General features: G+C 36.2%; 1 protein-coding gene across 15 annotated transcripts in view; it reads right to left on the reverse strand.

Moving 5' to 3' along the window:
- ZNF461 (zinc finger protein 461) overlaps nt 1–18,704 on the reverse strand; it is a 52,187-nt gene that overhangs the window by 9,492 nt on the left and 23,991 nt on the right. For 11 of the 15 annotated variants that reach the window (XM_035703836.2, XM_025421655.3, XM_025421652.3 and 8 more), the window contains 2 exons: nt 9,136–9,262; nt 7,852–7,947 (listed from right to left, as the gene is read on the reverse strand). In XM_035703836.2, coding sequence (XP_035559729.1) covers nt 7,852–7,947; nt 9,136–9,262 — 223 coding nt within the window. Of the gene's footprint in view, nt 1–7,851; nt 7,948–9,135; nt 9,284–18,704 lie in introns of all 15 variants that reach the window. The other 4 variants (XM_035703855.2, XM_025421656.3, XM_035703857.2 and 1 more) reach the window with 2 other exon arrangements.

Consider the following 18,704-nt stretch of genomic DNA (forward strand, 5'->3'; position numbering starts at 1 on the left):
GTTAAATTAGTTTTGCATATACAATATAGTGATTCAACAATTCTATACGTTATTCAGTGCTCATCACATTTAAGGGTACTCTTAATCTCCTTCACCTATTTCACCCGTTGCCCCAGCCACCTCTGGTAACCATCAGTTTGTTCTCTATATTTAAGAGTGTTTTTTGTTTTTTTGTTTCATTCTTTACACAAGTAAAATCATATATTTGTTTTTCTCTGACTACTTTCACTTAGCATTATACCTTCTAGATTCATCCATGTTGTTACAAATGGCAAGATTTCATTTTTTTTATGGCTGAATAATATTCCATTATATATATATATTAATATATGTATACATATATATTACATCTTCATCCATTCATCTATTGATGGGCACTTGCATGCTTCCATATCCATGCTATTGTAAATAATGCTGCTATAAAAATGCTGCATATATCTATCCAAATTAGTACTTCCACATTCTTTCTGTAATTACCCAGTAGTGGAATTACTGGATTACATGGTAATTCTATTTCTAGCTTTCTGAGGAAACTTCATACTGTTTTCCACAGTGGCTGCACCAGTGTGCTTTCTAACCAAACATGCATGAGAGTTCCTTGTCTCCACATCCTTGCTCACACTTTTATTGTTTTTGTGCCTTTGATTTAGCCATTCTGACAGGAAAGATGTAATAGATACCTCATTGTGGTTTTAATTTGCATTTCCCTGATGATCTGTGACGCTGCACATCTTTTCATGTGTCTGTTGGCATCTATATGTCTTCTTTGGAGAAATGTCTGTTCATGTCTTCTGTCCAATTTTTAATTGGATTATTTGTATTTTGGGTGTTGAATTGTATCAGTTCTTTATATATTTTGGATACTAGCCTTTATCAGGAATGTCATTTGCAAATGTATTCTCCCATTTGGTAGATTTTCTTTTAGTTTTGTTGATTATTTCCTTTGCTGTGTAGAAGTGTTTTACTTTAATGTAGTTCCAAGAGTTTATTTTATTTTTACTTTTGTTTCCCTTTTCTCAGGAGACATATCTAGAAAAATATTGGTACAGCCAATGTCAAGGAAATTATTACCTATGCTCTCTTTTAGGATTTTCATGGTTTCAGGTCTCATTTTGTAGGCTTTAATCCATTTTGAGTTTATTTTTGTGTATGGGGTAAGAAAGTGGTCCAGTTTCATTCTTTTGCATATGGCTGTGCAGTTTCCCCAACATTAGTTGTTGAAGAGACTATCTTTTTCCCATTGGATATTCTTCCCTCCTTTGTCTGAGATTAATTGACCATATAAATCATGGGTTTATTTCTGAGTTTTCTATTCTTCTCCATTGAACTATGTGTCTAATTTTATGCCAGTACCTACTGTTTTAATTACTACAGCTTTGTAGTATATCTTGAAATCAGCTATTGTTTCTTCAGATAAATTTTCTGCCCTTCTCTCTCTCTTCTCTTTCTGGGATCCCTACAATGTGAATATTATTGTGCTTGATGGTGTTGCTGTGTTCCCTTAAACTATTTTCATTTATTATTTTTTTCTCCTGTTCAGCTTAATTGGTTTCCATTATTCTGTCCTCCATGTCACTGATCCATTCTTCTACTTCCTCTAGTCCTCTACTTATTCCATGTAATGTTTCTTAAATTTCAGTTGAGTTCTTCATCTCAGATTCGTTCATTTTTATACCTCTTTGTTGAGGGTTTCACTGAGGTCCTCCACTCTTTTCACAATTTTAGTTAGTATTTTTATGACCATTACTTTAAATTCTCTATCAGTTGTATTACTTATCTCTGTTTCACTTAGGTCTGTCATTGTCATTCTGTCCTACTCTTTCATCTGGGACATATTCCTGTCTCCTCCTTTTATCTAACTCTCTGTGTCTATTTCTATGTGTTAGGAAAGTCAGCCATGCCTCTTGCTCATGAAAGTGGTGGCCACGTGAAAAAGAGGTCCTCTAGTACCCTGCAGTGAAGTGTCCTCCATTCATCAGAACTTGGCACTTCAGGGGTGTCTCCTATGTATGTTGCATGTGCCCTACTGTTGTGGCTGAGCTGCATTTGCCTTCACTCTAGTCATCTGAAAAAGTTCTCTTTGTCTGTTGTGAGCTGAGTTTAGTCCTTGTGTTGTTACTGAGCCAGTAAGAGGCTGCTTTGGGCTTAGGTTGGCCCAGAGCAAGTGCTTGCCAGAGATGCAGTAGCACTGAACTTCAGGGTGCTCTCCTTGTGTTTTTTCTGAGAAGCTGTCATTGATGAACAGGGCCTGCAGTCAGAGCAGATGTCTGCCCCCAGCCCACTGCTAAAGCCTCAAACTGATGTGGTTATCTTCCTCTGTCCACATGGCAGGATACTTTGGAGTGGTGCTGGCCCCTGTTGGAAGTGTCTGCACACAGTCATACTTGTGGTACTACTTTGGAGAACTCCTGCCAGGCCAAGTTGGAGAAGTGAGGTCCACAGGAGAACAAAGGGGAAGGCGTGTAGTGTTAGCAAGGTTTGCACTGGTCTGCAGTGGGAGAGAACCTGTAGCCACTCTGAAGAACTGCTGAAGGAGGGTCCATAGGAGAGCATGGGGACAGGGTATGCTGTTAGCAAGCTAGACTGTTTTGGCAGTCTTCGAGTCATTTTCTGAATTATTCACATTGATGTGTTATCTAGGTGTATCTAAGGGATGAGATAAGCTTAGGATACTCTTACTCCACCATCTTTCCAGAAAGTTTTCCCCTGGGTTTTCTTTTTATTTCTTATATACCCTCATAATGGGCACTGGACAGCAGCCCTGCAACCTGGAACCATTTAGAGGTGCACACACACAAGCCAAGAGAAATCTACTTTCTCCAGCCAAAAGACCAGGATCAGGGAAGCCCAACAGACTTAGTGGGATCCCCAGTACCTGCTGCACAACCTAGACCATAGTAACAGTTTCATCAGCCAGCTGCAGTTGGAGCAAGAATTCTGTAACTGATGTATCAGTAGCTGCAGCAAGAGGAAGTCTTTTGATGTTCAAGCCCCCAGTTCACAACCAGAGCACTGGCTGACAGATCAATTCACCCAGAAAGGAACCATTATAGAGTCTTGCATCTCCCTGACCTCTGCCCAGTGGCATAAGGAAATCCATGACCAGTGCCTTCTGATCTCAGTGAAGCTAAATGTATCTCAATGACCTCTGCCTCCCTCATCCCACAGAAGATAGCATAGCTACACTGGGGATCCACAGAAGCTTTCTGTCCTTGCAGAAAACACTATCAGAGATTGAGCAGGACTTCCAGCAGTACTAGAGATTTAAAGCATATCAGAAGAGCATTGAAAGGGCTCTGAAAACTAAGCTTCCATTAGAACCAAGACTTATTAAAGTACACCAGATCTATACGCTAAAACAAACAGCATGACTCCCTACTAAAATCGATTTAAATAGAATCAAAACTCACTTCACATAAAAATGAAAATGTTGAGGATACAACAAATCACTTGTCATACCAAGAGTAAGGGAAACCAATATCCAAAGGAGAAAAGACAATCAACTAAGACCAATACCAAGGTCTAGCTGACAAGGCTTTTAAAGTAGTCTTCATAAAAAATGACAATTACAAACTCTTTAAACAAATAAAAAACCAGAATATTTCTTTAAAAAAAAAAAGACTTTATTTATTCATGAGAGACAAAGAAAGGGGCAGAGACACAGGCAGATGGAGAAGCAGGCTCCATGTAGGGGAGTCCTGGGACTCTAGGATCACACCTTGGGCCAAAGGGAGGCGCTCAACCACTGAGCCACCCAGGCGTCCACAAAAACAGAATATTTCGTAAAAAAATAGTACTTATCAAAAAGAAGGAAATGAATTGAAAAAATATAATGGCTGTGATAAAAGACACGCTAAATGGTAGCCAGAGTAGACATAACAGAAGCTGGAAATCAGTGAACTTAAAGACAATTTATATAATCTGAAAAACAAAGATAAGAAGGCTTAAAGAAAAAAATAGTCTCATTCCTTGTGGGATAATAACAAAAGATCCAACATTCATATTATCCAATTCCCAGAAGGACAGGAAAAAGACTGTGGGGCTGAAAAAAGTATTCAAAGAGGTAACAGTTGAACTTCCAAAATTGCACACAAATCTATAAATTCAAGAAACTTAGCAAATAGCTATTAAGAAAAATCCAAAAACAAACAAACAAAACAAAGACACCCATTTCTAAAAACTAGACAAAGAAAAACATTTTTAAATAGAAACATACATTATATATTGATGATAAACACCAATTCAAAAGACTGGATTTCTCATTTGAAACTATGGAGACCAAAATGAAACAGCACAACAGTCTTCAAGTTCTAAAAGAAAAGAACTAAAAAAATAAATAAATAAAAAATAAATAAAAGAACTGTGAACCTCAAATTCTATACCCATTGAAACTATTCTGATTTTTAAAAGATTTACTTACTTATTTTAGAGAAGGAGAGAGTGCGTGGGGTGGGGGAGAGGCAGAGGGAGAGGGAGAGAAAAACTCAAGCAGACTCTGAGCTGAGCTTGGAGCTTGATGTGGGGCTCAATCTCACAACCCCAAGATCAATCTGAGCTGAAACCAAGAGTCAAACACTCAATTGACTGTACCACCCAGCCACTCCTCCATTGAAACTGTTCTTAAGGAATGAAGCAGAAATAAAGGACAAAGGAAAACTAAGAGAATTTATTGTTGCACACATGCCCTTAAAGCATGGGTAAAGGAAGCTCGCCCCACACAAAGAAAATAACATTAGAAGGCTTAGACCTTCAGATAGGAAAGAATAATAGAATGAACAAAATAGAAGAAAACATATGATGCTATCTTTTACACCATGAGTTTCTTTAGTCCTATTTAATGGTAAAGCAAAAATTTTAACACTATCTCTTGTAGTGATCTTCAATGTATGTAGAAGAAATACTTGAAACAAATATACCAAAAAAGTGGGGAGAGTAAAGCGATCTAAATGGATGTAAAGTTTCTACATTTTACTTGAAGTGGTAAAAAATAAAAACCAACAGGCTGTGATAAGTATGTACATATATGCTAATACTTAGAGCAAACAATAAATATAAAAATACAAAAGCAACGTATTAAAAAACATAAATCAAAATGGCACTCTAATAATGTTTAAGTAACCCACAGGTAGGCAAGAAAAAACAAACAGAAGAACAAGAAACAGAAGAAAATAACAAAATGGCACATTGAAGCCTTAACATATCACTAATTTTTTTCAATAATTATTTTAGAGGTAAATGGTATAAATCACAATTAAAAGACAGACATTGGCACAATGGACAAATAACATGGTCCAACATGGTGACTATAAAAATCTCATTTCAAACACGACATAGAGGGTTTAAAGCAGGAGTGGAAAAATACATAGCATGTACACATTAATCAAAAGAGCAGAAATTGGGCAGCCCTGGTGGCGCTGCGGTTTAGCGCCGCCTGCAGCCCAGGGCGTGATCCTGGAGACCCTGGATTGAGTCCTACATCAGGCTGTCTGTATGATGCCTGCTTCTCCCTCTGCCTGTGTCTCTGCCTCTCTCTCTCTCTCTCTCTCTCTCTCTGTCTCTATGAACAAATAAATAAATAAAAATCTTTAAAAAAAAAAGCAGAAATTTAAAAAAGAAAGTAGAAATAGCTATATTAATATTAGGTAAAATAAACTTCAGAATAAAGAAAACTAATAACCACCATTGACAGAACTTCAAAATACATAAGCAAACACTGGGATAGCTACAAGGAGAAAGAAACAAAGCACTTTTATACCTGGGGATTCAAATACCTTACCTTCAGCAACTGATAGAACTACCAGACAGAAAATCAGCAAGGACATAGAAGAACTGAACAAGACTATCAATAATAGGATGTAATCAACATTTATGGAACATGTCACCCAACGACAGCAGAATACACAATGTTTTCAAGCATACAATGAACATTCCCCAAGACAGACCACATTCTAAGTCATGAAGCAAATCTTAAATATAGAAGAATCAAAATTTAAAAAAAATGAAAAATGAAAAAGAAATAAAAGAATCAAAATTACAGTGTATGATGTGTAGTAAAGAATTTAAGCTTGCCCAAAGAGAGATCTGGCTTTGTCTTCATCTCCAGGGAGAAAATCTCCACAAATAATGTCTTTGTTTACGACCACAACTAACAATGGGATTTATGATATAGACTTTGAGCCACATGGTACCAATTCTCCTCCAGAAAGACAGGAATCCAAAGGTGTCAGCTTCACCTCCTGAGAAGCTGGAAACTAAAGGCCAACCACATGGGCAAGCCAACCCAGAGCCCAACTTTTGTTCTGGACACCAAGATTCAGATTAGTTTTCTTATTTGGCAATACTACATGCATATAGTTACACACAGTTGATAGGAAAAATTAGCACTGTCCATGACTCCACTGGGTGAGTCCAACTGGAAGCTCCATGTCTGGAAACCTTCTGGGGTCTGCCCATGTGTTTCTTCTCTTGGCTGATTTTAATCTGTATCCTTTTGCTGTAATAAACTATAACCGTAAGGATGACAGCTTTCACAGTAAGCTCTATGAGTCCTTTAGTGAATTATCTAAGGATGTTCTTGGGAATCTCTGAAACTGTTATTGGGTAAAAAATAAGAGAAGACTGTGGACTGTTCCCTCTTTTACATGGGCCATAATGGAATCAAATTATAAATCAATAAAAGAAAGGCAATAGGAAAATCCCTAGACATCTCCAAATAACACACTTCTAAATAATTCATGGGTGAAAGAGAAAGTCTCAATAACAAGAAAAAATTTGTAAGGATTATGAGGACATGTATATATCCTTTATATATATGGATATATATATAATGAATTATAAGGATAATAAGAAACCGCATATAACTTTACGTTCATAACCCCTAAAACTTAGAAGAAATGGACCCAACTCCTTGAAAATCTGAAACTACCAAAACTCAGCCAATATGAAATAGGTCATCTGAGTAGTCTGGCAACTATTATACTACACCATTAGAACATATGTTCTTGATCTACTACTATAACACTTAAAAAAAGGTATTCCTGTCAGCTAGTAAAGAACTTTGTGGGAATTTTTTTAAAGATTAATAAACACTCTTTTGATTGTGTCCTTTGATGAATTGAAGATTTTAAGTTTAGTGTACTCCCATTTGTCTATTTTTGCTTTGGTTACCTGTACCTTGCTTGGTGTCATATCTGAGAAATCACTGCCAAATCTAATGTCCTGATATTTTTTCCCTGTTTTCTTCTAGTTTTAGGTTTTAAATTTAGTTCTTTAATCTGTTTTGAGTTAATTTTTGTATATGGTATAAGTAAGGATCTAACTTTATTCTTTTACATATGGATATCCAGTTTTCCCTACACCATTTGTTAAGGATACAGTACTTTGCCCCACTGAATGGTCTTGGAACCCTTATCTAAAATCATTTGGTCATATATCTGAGGGTTTATTTCCAGACTTTCTACTCTATTCCACTTTTTTTCTTAAGATTTTATTTATTTATTTAGAGAGAGAAAGAGTATGCAAGTGAGGGGAAGGGCAGAGGGAGAGAAAGAGAGAAAGAATCTCAATCACATGTCATGCTGAGCATGGAGCTCCATATGGGGCTTGATCTCACAACCCTGAGATCATGACCTGAGCTGAAATCAAGAGTCAGACATTTAACTGACTGAGTCATTTAGGCGCCTTTATTCTATTCCTCTAATCTATATGTCTGTCTTTATGTTTGATTATAGGTAATTAGTTTTGAAATTAGGTTTTCCCTCATTTGTCTAAAATAGCCTTACTGCTCAACATTCTGGCCAATTGGCCTACTCCTTGAAATAGCTTCCTGCTTCCTGATCATTACTCACTCACCTGTGCACCATCCTCCTGTCACTTCCCTCTCAACCATCCAGGGCTCCTTCCCTTGCTCTAATGAAGAGATCACAGCTGGCTTAGATATAGAAAGTCCTGGTTGTAGGAAAAGAAATGGAGACAAGTGGAAATCAAAGTACCCAAATGCTGTGATTCAGAATTGATAAAATAATAAACTACAGCACAAAATGGTATTTGATAAAATCTAAAGAAGAAAAAAAAATTAAACACTCATATTTAGGTAAATTCATGATAAAAAACAAAGCAAATAAATAGGTTATAAAATACTATTTAAATCAGATAAGTTTTCTGTCCCTACTTTGCTATAAGGAAAAAACAACTTCCTGAGTATACTTATTTCAGATATTTTTCTTTTTTTTTTTAAACTTTTATTTATTTATGATAGTGAGAGAGAGAGAGAGGCAGAGACACAGGCAGAGGGAGAAGTAGGCTCCATGCACCGGGAGCCCGATGTGGGATTCGATCCCGGGTCTCCAGGATCGCGCCCTGGGCCAAAGGCAGGCGCCAAACCGCTGCACCACCCAGGGATCCCTATTTCAGAAATTTTTCAATGTTAAATGAAAAGTTCTTAGAATGTAACTCTCAAATTGTTTAAAAGAGCACATTTGTTATAGGAAATAGAATAGTGTTCATTTGAGCACTAAATAGTGATATTTCTTGATCCAGGCCATCATTACATTGGGAAAGCTAAAAAGTTTCACACCCAGGATCCACGTGTTTAGTTTGAACCTACACTAGTGCACCTGCAGGTTTAGCAGAGCACAAATGAAACAAAAGATAAAGTGGTTTCTTTCATCATTAACTAACTGATAACTTAAAAATTAACATTAGTATTAAATAATTAAGTTATTAAGCATAAGCTTTCATGGCAGGGAATTCCAGTTCTGTTCTTTAATCTTCAAGAAAGAACATCAATGATAAGGACCAGAGGTGGGCAGCCCTGGTGGCTCAGTGTTAGTGCTGCCTTCAGCCCAGGGCGTGATCCTGGAGACCCGGGGTCAAGTCCCACGTCAGGCTCCCTGTATGGAGCCTGCTTCTCCCTCTGCCTGTGTCTCTGCCTCTCTCTCTCTGTCTCTCATGAATAAATAAATAAAATCTTAAAAAAAAATAGGGAAAATGAAAATGCACCCCCATCTAGGTGTGCTCATTTCTACACAAAGAAAAACTCATCTAGTTATTTGAAAGGCAGTCCTAAAATTCATGGTAAAGAAAGCAGAAATTCAAAGAAACAGATTCCAAACTATACGAGGCAGATAACTTTACCCAGTGAAACCAAGTTGCTATAGTTCTCCAGCATCACATCTTTGTACAAATTCCTCTGCGTAGGGTTCAAGCATTCCCATTCTTCCTGAGAGACATCTATAGCCACATCTTTGAACATCACCAACCCCTAAAATGATAAATCACAGTACTATTTTTGAAATTATAAGAATATTTTTCAAAAGGAAGAAGAGGTGCTAAAAGAAAGCATGCAGGAAAAGGATAGTATATATAGTATATAGTGAGTATACAGGCAAAGGTTGGAAGCTTGTGACTAAAAGCAATTTAATGGAAATGAAGCAGAGTGCCTACATGCTCTCAAAAATTCAATTTTTGGGGCAGCCCGGGTGGCTCAGCAGTTTAGCGCTGCCTTCGGCCGAGGGCGTGATCCTGGAGACCCGGGATTGAGTCCCACATCGGGCTCCCTGCATGGAGCCTGCTTCTCCCTCTGCCTGTCTCTGCCTCTTTCTCTCTCTCCTCTCTGTGTTTCTCATGAATAAATAAATAAAATCTTTTTTAAAAATTCAATTTTTGCAGACACATCCTCTGGCATAGGACGGAAAACTGTTAATCAGTCATCTAGAAATTTAAAAAATTAAGTAGAGGCTCCCAATTAACTAGTTGGAAATTTTTTTAATGTTTCCAGAATGTCTTATGAAAACCTCCGTCTTGAGAAAAAGGACTCAAAGATTTTTCTTCATCATATGCATTTTTACTTCTCATGCAAATTATTTAGTCAATATCCAGTGCAGATTGTATTTTCCAAGGATAGATAGAACAACTCCCATCCCATATTTTCTTCTTCAGTGTAACCTTGACATGCTCTCATACCATTGTTGTAAGGTCTATGTCCTCTGCCCTTGAACCTGATCTTGGGAAAACAGTTGTGACTTACCCAACTTATAAAGTATAGCAGAAATGACTATGTGACTTCTGAAGCGATTATAAAAATGCCTCTCCACCCAGTGAGAATACCCTACATCAATTCCCAAAACGTCTATTTAGAAAGATTAAAATTGTGGAAAAGTTCAAAGATTTCCCGTGTATGATTCAATTACCCATTTTTCCCTAACAACACCATTTCCTGTGAGGACATCTCAACTGGATGGCTGGTTTTTCTCCTATAACCTTACTCTGTCCGCAATTTCATTGTGTCCTCTCTTCTCATTGCAGGTGCCAACAACTGTCCCTTCTTATCTAAAATCTAATGTCATCATTTCATCAGACTATACGTGATTATCTTTACCTACTGCAGTGATGTAGTAACATCCAGATTTTTCCCCCTCAGGAATTTTAGCTCCTGGCTCAGTGCCACTATCTCCAATATGACTTCTATCTTAATTGTCAGTGATGATATGTCTTTCACTCCAGTTCACTCTTTATATCACTACCCTATACCTTGTCATCAATAGTAACTTCAACATCTCCAAAATATCCTTCTCTGGTCACTTTTACATTGTCACTTACCACATTCATACCTCTTCTCCCAATTTAAACTCTGTATCAACTAATCATCCAACTTCATAATGGCTCCTAATGTGAACTTCCTTTTCACACTTGCTTAGGAAAGCTTGAATCTTAGATAAATCTCTCTTCCTCCTCTATTACAGTATCTATGTAGCCAAATAGGACTAGAGAAAATCACTAACCTTAATGACAATTTTTTATTTTTATATTTTATTTTCCTTTCTTAAATGGCTCAGAACAAAAAAGAGAAACATTCAGATGTCTTACTGCTACCTTTGTCCTTTCCATTTTGTCTCCCACCTCCTCACCTGTTTTAGATAAGCAATTTTATAAGTTCCTTTGTATGGCTTTGCAATGTTTTTAAGCAAATACAAATACACATACGTATTATTTTTTAAAACCCTTATACAAGGGATCCCTGGGTGGTGCAGCGGTTTAGCGCCTGCCTTTGGCCCAGGGCGCGATCCTGGAGACCCGGGATCGAGTCCCATGTCGGGGTCCCGGTGCATGGAGCCTGCTTCTCCCTCTGCCTGTGTCTCTGCCTCTCTCTCCCTCTCTCTCTCTCTCTGTGTGACTATCATAAATAAATAAAAATTAAAAAAAAAACCTTTATACAAAAAAAAAAAAAAACCTTTATACAAAAGATAACATACTATAATATATACACTGTTCTGTATTTGATTTTTAAATTCTAAGATTAATGGTTTCCTTATTTTTCTATAGGTACATATTATTTTTTAAAAATAATTTTAAAAAATTTTTAAAAATTTATCATAGCTTATTTAACTAGATGTCTATACACAGACACTTGGTTGTTTACAATCTTCTGCTCTAACAAACAATGGTGCAATGAATACTCTTGTAAATACGTTATTTTGTATACATAAAGGCATATCTGTAATAGAAAGTCTCAGAAATCAGATTGTTAGGTCAGAATGGAAAATGCATTGGTCATTTTAGTAGATGGTGTCAAGCTGCCCTCTACAGCAACTGGACCATTTTGTCAGGTGCAGCAATATATGAGAGTATCCATTTCCTCACAGCCAAGGCAGCAAAGCATTTTTTAAAAAGATTTTACTTATTTATTTATGTATGTATGTATGTATGTATGTATTTATTTGAGAGAGAGAGAGAGAGGCAGAGACACAGGCAGAGGGAGAAGCAGGCTCCACGCAGGGAGCTCGATGTGGGACTCGATCCCAGGACTCCAGGATCGCGCCCTGGGCTGAAGGCAGGCGCTAAACCACTGGGCCACCCAGGGATCCCCTAAGGCATTTTGTTAAAACATTTTGTTTCTATCAATTTAATATGATAAAGAAATCATATGTCAGAATTTTAATTGGTATTTCCTGAATTATGAGTTGAGTATTATTCTTTTTTAGGGTCTTTTATATTTATTTTTCTTAGAAATTTCTGTTCAGGTACCTTGACTCTTTTCCTACTGGGCCATCAGTCTCCTTCTTAAATTTCTTAGTCTTTATAAATCTGATAAGTTCAGTGCCTCTATATGAATTGAAATACTTTCTACATTTCGACATTTCTCTTCTGACTTTGCTTACTAGTTTCTTGTCATGCAGAAGCTTTTTATTTTTATATAATCAAATCATTAAATACTTTCTCTTTAGTTCCTACAATTTTGAGTCCTAGTTAGAAAGTCCTTCCTCACATCAAAGTTATGAAGAAGTACTCCCATGTTTTAGTCCAGTAATGTTATGATTGCATTTTTAAAACTTAAATCATTCAATTTAATTGGGGTTTACCCTATATGGTAGATGAGATATAGATTGGGCTTTATCTTTTCCAAAATGGCTACCTAGATATCCAACACTATTTATCAATAGTCTATCTTTAACCAAGGAGAGAAAAGAATTGTATACGAAAATTGTAATATGCTGATGAAAGAAACTTAAGACACAAAAAATGAAAAGATATTCCATGCTTAAGGAATGGAAGAATTAACATTGGTAAAATGTCCATACTACTCAAAGCAATCAACAGATTCAATGTAATCCTTTGAATCCCAATGGAATTTTTCAGAGAAATATAACAAATAATCCTAAAATTTGTAATGAAACCATCAAAAAGACCTCAAATAGCTAGAGCAATTTTGAGAAAAAGAAACAAAGCTGGTGGGCAGGCCCGGCTGTCTCAGCGGTTTAGCGCTGCGTTCAGCCCAGGGCATGATCCTGGAGACCTGGGATGGAGTCCCACATAGGACTCCATCTTCTGCCTCTGCCTGTGTTCCTGCCTCTCTCTGTGTGTGTCTTTCGTGAATAAATAAATAAAAATCTTAAAAAAAAAAAAAAAGAAACAAAGCTGGACACATTACATGTCCTCATTCCAAACCACATTACAAAGCTATAGTAATCAAAACAGTAGGATATTGCCATAAAAATGGCACATAGATCAGAAAAACAGAATAGGGGCCCACACATACATGGTCAATTAACTTATGACAAAAGAGCCAAAAATATACTATAAAGGAGAGTCTCTTCAATAAATGATGTTGGGAACACTGAACAGCCACATGGAAAAGAATCAAATTGTACCACTATCTTATATCATACATAAAAATAAACTCAAAATGGATTAAAGACGAATATAAATTCTGAAATTACAAAACTTCTAGAGGAAATCATAAGTGCTAAAGATACTTGGCAATAACTTTTTGGATTTGATACCAAAAGAGCAAAGGCGGGATCCCTGGGTGGCGCAGCGGTTTGGTGCCTGCCTTTGGCCCAGGGCGCGATCCTGGAGACCCGGGATCGAATCCCACATCAGGCTCCCGGTGCATGGAGCCTGCTTCTCCCTCTGCCTCTCTCTCTTTCTCTCTCTGTGACTATCATAAATAAATAAAAATTAAAAAAAAAAAAAAAAAAAGCAAAGGCAAGAAAAGCAAAAATAAACATATGGGACTACATCAAATTAAAAATCTGCACAGCAAAGGAAACCATCAACAAAAATAAAAGGGAACCTACATGGAGGAAATTTTTGTAAATCATGTATCTGATAAGGGTTTAATAACCAAAATATAAAGAACTCCTACAACTCAATAGCAAAAAACCCCCAAATAATCTGAATTAAAAATAAGTAAAGGATCTGAGAGTAGACATTTCTCCAAAAAAGACATAAAAATGGAAAACAGGTACATGAAAACATGTTCAAAATCACTGATCATCAGGGAAATGCAAATTAAAACCTAATGAGATATTGCCTCACATCTGTTAGAATGGCTATTATCAAAAACACAAAACATAACAAGTGTTAGCAACAATGTGGTGAAAAGGGAACTCTTGTCCACTGTTAGTGAGAAATACAAATTGGTGAACTTACTACAGAAAATAGTATGAAACTTCCTCAAAAAAACAAAACAAAAACAGAACTACCATGTGATCCAGCTATTCCACTTCTGGGCATTTAATCAAAAGAAATTAAAATATCTATTTGGAAATATATTGGGACCTCCATGTTCACTGAGGCATCATTTAAAATAGGCAACACATAGACACAAATTAAGTATCCTCCAATGGATGAACAGATACAGAAAATGTGATACACACACACATATACAGGAATACTATTCAGCCATTAATAAAAAAAAATAAAGGAGGGGCACATGGATGGCTAAGTCAGCTAAGTGTCTGACTCTTGATCCCAGCTTAGGTGTTGATCTCAGGGGCCTGAATTCAAACCCTGCATTGGGCTCCACACTGGATGTAAAGCCTACTTAAAAGGTGGGGGGGGGGGGGTACCTGGGTGACTCAGTCAGTTAAGAATCTGCCTTTGGCTCATGTCATGATCTCAGGATCCTGGGATCAAGCCCTGCATTGGTCTCCTCACTCAGTGGGGAGTCTGCTTGTCTTTCTCCCTTTCCTTGTGCCCCTCCCCCTGCTCATGCTCTGTCTCTTAAATAAATAAAAATAAATAAAACCTTTTAAAAAAAGGAAATCCTACCATTTCCAACAATTTGGATGGACTCTGATGGCATTATAATAAGTGAAATAAGTCAGACTGAGAAAGACAAATACCATATGATCTCACTTGTATGTGATATCTAAAAACAGAAAATAAAAATCAAACTCATAGATACAGAGAACATATTGTTGGTTGTCAGAGGCAGGGGAGGTGGTGGTGAAATGGATGAAGCTGGTCAAAAGGTATAATCCTCCAGTTATAAAATTAATAAGCCCTGGGGATACACAACATACAATGTGGTGACTATAGCTATTAATACTGTATTGTATATTCAAAAATTGCTAAAAGACTAGATCTGGAAAGTTTTCATCACAAGAAAGAAACCTTGTAACTATATGTGATAATGGATATTAACTAGACTTAATGTGGTGATCATTTTGTAACATATACTAAACCACTATTTTGTGCACCCAAAACTAACAATGTTACATGCCAATTATCTCAATAAAAAAAGTCTATCTTTAGCCTGCTCTTTTAAGATACCACTTTTATCAATGTTAAATTATCATATGAAGGTATATTTCTAAATTTTTCAATTCCGTTCCCTTGATCTATTTATATACCAGTACCATGATGTTTTAAGTGCCATACTTTATATTATGTATAATTATATGAATTATCGAGTAGAGCTAACTTCTTCTCTAAGAAGAGATTAACAAGATCCAGAGTCATAGTTAACAAAATATAATATATAATGTTGAGTATACAATTAAAATTATTAGAAATAATTACTAGTAAAAGATTATTAGAAATGCAAAAAAAAAAAAAAAAAAGATGAGAGAAACTCACTTACTAGAAACACCAACAAATGATTCAGGTGTTGAAATTAGCAGGCAAAGATTTGAGAAATTTAGGTACTTTAAAAAATAATCAAAGGCAAATCATGAAATCAAGAAATAAAAAATTCACTAGAAGGATCTACAGCAGATTAACACAATAGAAGAAAAGATCAGTACAGGACAAGTCAACAGGAATCACCCACTGAGGGTCCAGAGAGAAAAAAGACTGGAGAAAAAAAAAGGTAAACAGAGCCATAATGATCTATGAGACATTATCAGTCCAACATACATGTAATTGGAGAGTCAGAAGAGAAAAACAAGGCAAAAAAATTACTTAGAGGGCAGCCCTGGTGGCGCAGCAGTTTAGCGCCACCTGCAGCCTGGGGTGTGATCCTGGAGACCCAGGATCAAGTCCCATGTCGGGCTCCCTGCATGGAGTCCGCTTCTCCCTCTGTCTGTGTCTCTGCCTCTCTCTCTGTGTGTGTCTCAATGAATAAATAAATAAAATCTTTTAAAAAAAAATTCTTAGAGTCATTGAGCAAAATATTTTCCAAATTTCATTAAAAAAAAAACAAACAAACAAACCCACAGATTCATGAAGTTCAATGAACTATGTTACCCAAGTAACATAAAAACAGAAGGCTAGGGGCACCTGGCTGGCTCACTTGGAAAAACGTGGGACTCTTAATCTCAAGAGTTATGAGTTCAAACCCCACACTGTGTGTAGAGATTACTTACATAAATAAAACGTTAAAAACAAAGAATACTATACTTATAATCATTATAACCAACCTGCTGAAGACCAACTATAAGGAAAAAAAAATCTTAAAAGCAACCAGATTCTCTTCCCCACAAAAGGCACATTATACAGAGGGAAACAACAATGAGAATCAGAGATTACTCCCCATTAATAACAATGGAGGCAGGACAACAAAACAGTTTCTTTAAAATCTGAAAGAAAGCTGTCAGTCTATAATTCTATACCCAACTAAAATCTTTCAGAATTATGGGGAAATAAAGCTTTGGGTCTGTTTTTTGTTTTGTTTTGTCTTTCAAGAGAAACAAAAGCTGTGAGGATTCTTCACCAAAAGACTTGGGCTACAAAAAAAGGTTAAAGCAAAAAAAAAGTTAAAGCAAGTTCTTTAGGGGGACAAAAAATTGATACTAGGCAAAAACTTCTAACCACAGAGGAATGAAGAGTACTATAAATAAATAAATTTGGAGGTAAATAAAGATATTTTCATTTAATAATTTCTTTAAAAGATAACTAATCATTTAAAGAAGAAAAAGCTTTGTGGTTTTAATGCATGTAGAAATAAAATATATGACAACAATAGAAAAAAGATGTAAAGGGAAAATGGAAGTATCTAGCTGTAAGATTTTAGCATTATTTGTGAAATTGCATAATTACTGGAAGACTGTAATAAACTCTTTTAAAAGCATATTGGAAATCTTAGAACAACCCCAAAAACAATAAAACAGTAAAAATAGTATAGCTAATAATCCTATAATGGAGATAAATGGAATTCTAAAAAGCAGTGAAGATACATGGAATACTAAAAAAATATAAAACTTGTCCAAGAGAAGGCAGGAAAATAGGGGGGAAAAGGAAGAATAGATGACAAGGTAATAGATTAAAATCTAATAATTACATTCAATATAAACAGTCCATGGAGAAGTCAGCAAACTTTCTGAAAAGATTCAGACAGTAAACATTTTAGGCTCTATGAATCATATACAGTCCCTATCACATATTATTCTTTATTTGTAACCTTTCAGCAATGCAAAATCATTCTTAGCTTGAGGCTGTGGGCTGGATTTGGCCAGCATGCCACAGATTGCTAACTCCTGATTTAGATACTCAAAGGCAGAGATTATCAGATTAGATAAAAAAATAGAACTGAGGGCAGCCGGTGGCTCAGAGGTCGAGCTTCTGCCTTTGGCCCAGGGCATGATCCTGGGGACTCGGGATCGAGTCCCACATTGGGCTCCCTGCATGGAGCCTGCTTCTCCTTCTGCCTGTGTCTCTGCCTCTCTCTCTGTGTCTCTCATGAATAAATAAAATCTTAAAAAAAAAAAAAATAGGACTGAACTATATGCTGTTATATGAGATACACTTAAAATAAGTTAAAATAAAAGATGGAAAAAGATATGCCACAAAGTAACAATAAAAGAAAGCTGAAGCAGTTATATTAATAAATAGAATGCAAAGAAAAAAAAAAAGAATATTACCAAAAGGACATTTCATAATAAAGGAGTGTCAATTCAGCAAGAAGATATAGGAATCTTGGAGTACCTGGCTGGCTCAGTTGGAAAACCATTCAACTTTTTTTTTTTTTTTTTTTTTTTAGCATGCAATTCTTGATTTCAGGTTGTGAGTTCAAGCCTCACACAGGGTGTAGAGATCATTAAAAATAAATAAATAACCAAACAAACTTAAGGAAAACAAGGACATAGTAATCCTAAATATACATGCATCTACTAACAGGATTTCAAGACACATAAAGCAAAACTGACAGAATTGTGTGGCGAACGTGATAACTGCTACACTATGGAAACAGCTATCAAAACTGACAGAACTGTAACAAATCGACAGCTGTATCTATAATCTTCAACAGTCCTCTCTCAGTAATTGATAGACTAAGTGACCAAAAAAAAAAAAGATACAGAAGAGTTGAGCACTCTTACGAAACACTTAACCTAACTGATAATCACTCTATCCAACAATAGTATAACACCCTTTTTCTTTCAACTTTTTTTTTTTTAATTTTTATTTATTTATGATAGTCACAGAGAGAGAGAGAGAGAGAGGCAGAGACACAGGCAGAGGGAGAAGCAGGCTCCATGCACCGGGAGCCCGACATGGGATTCGATCCCGGGTCTCCAGGATCACGCCCTGGGCCAAAGGCAGGCGCCAAAGCGCTGCGCCACCCAGGGATCCCCACCCTTTTTCTTTCAAATGCACATTGAGCAGTCACCAAGATAGTGCACATTTCAGGTCATAAGTTTCAATAAATTTAAAAGGACTGATATCACAGAGTATGTTCTCTGACCACAACAGAATTAAATTATGAATTAAGTTAAAAATGAATTCTCAGAAGGATCTGAAAAAGTCCCCCTAAATTTTTAAGTTAAAGAACACTCTTCAAAATAGCGCACGGGTAAAAGAAAAAAGGGAATTTGAACTCAAAAAAGAAGAGAAAATTAAACCCAAAATACACATTAAAAAGGAAAGAATCAGATCAGTAATTAATGAAATAACAATCAAGGCAAAGGCAAACTGTAGAGAAAAATTAATAAAACTAAAAGCTAGTCTTTGAAAACACCAATAAAATACTAATGTATTTTAGA

This window comes from Canis lupus, chromosome 1, assembly GCF_003254725.2.
Source record: "Canis lupus dingo isolate Sandy chromosome 1, ASM325472v2, whole genome shotgun sequence".
In the NCBI taxonomy this organism is placed as follows: domain Eukaryota; kingdom Metazoa; phylum Chordata; class Mammalia; order Carnivora; family Canidae; genus Canis; species Canis lupus.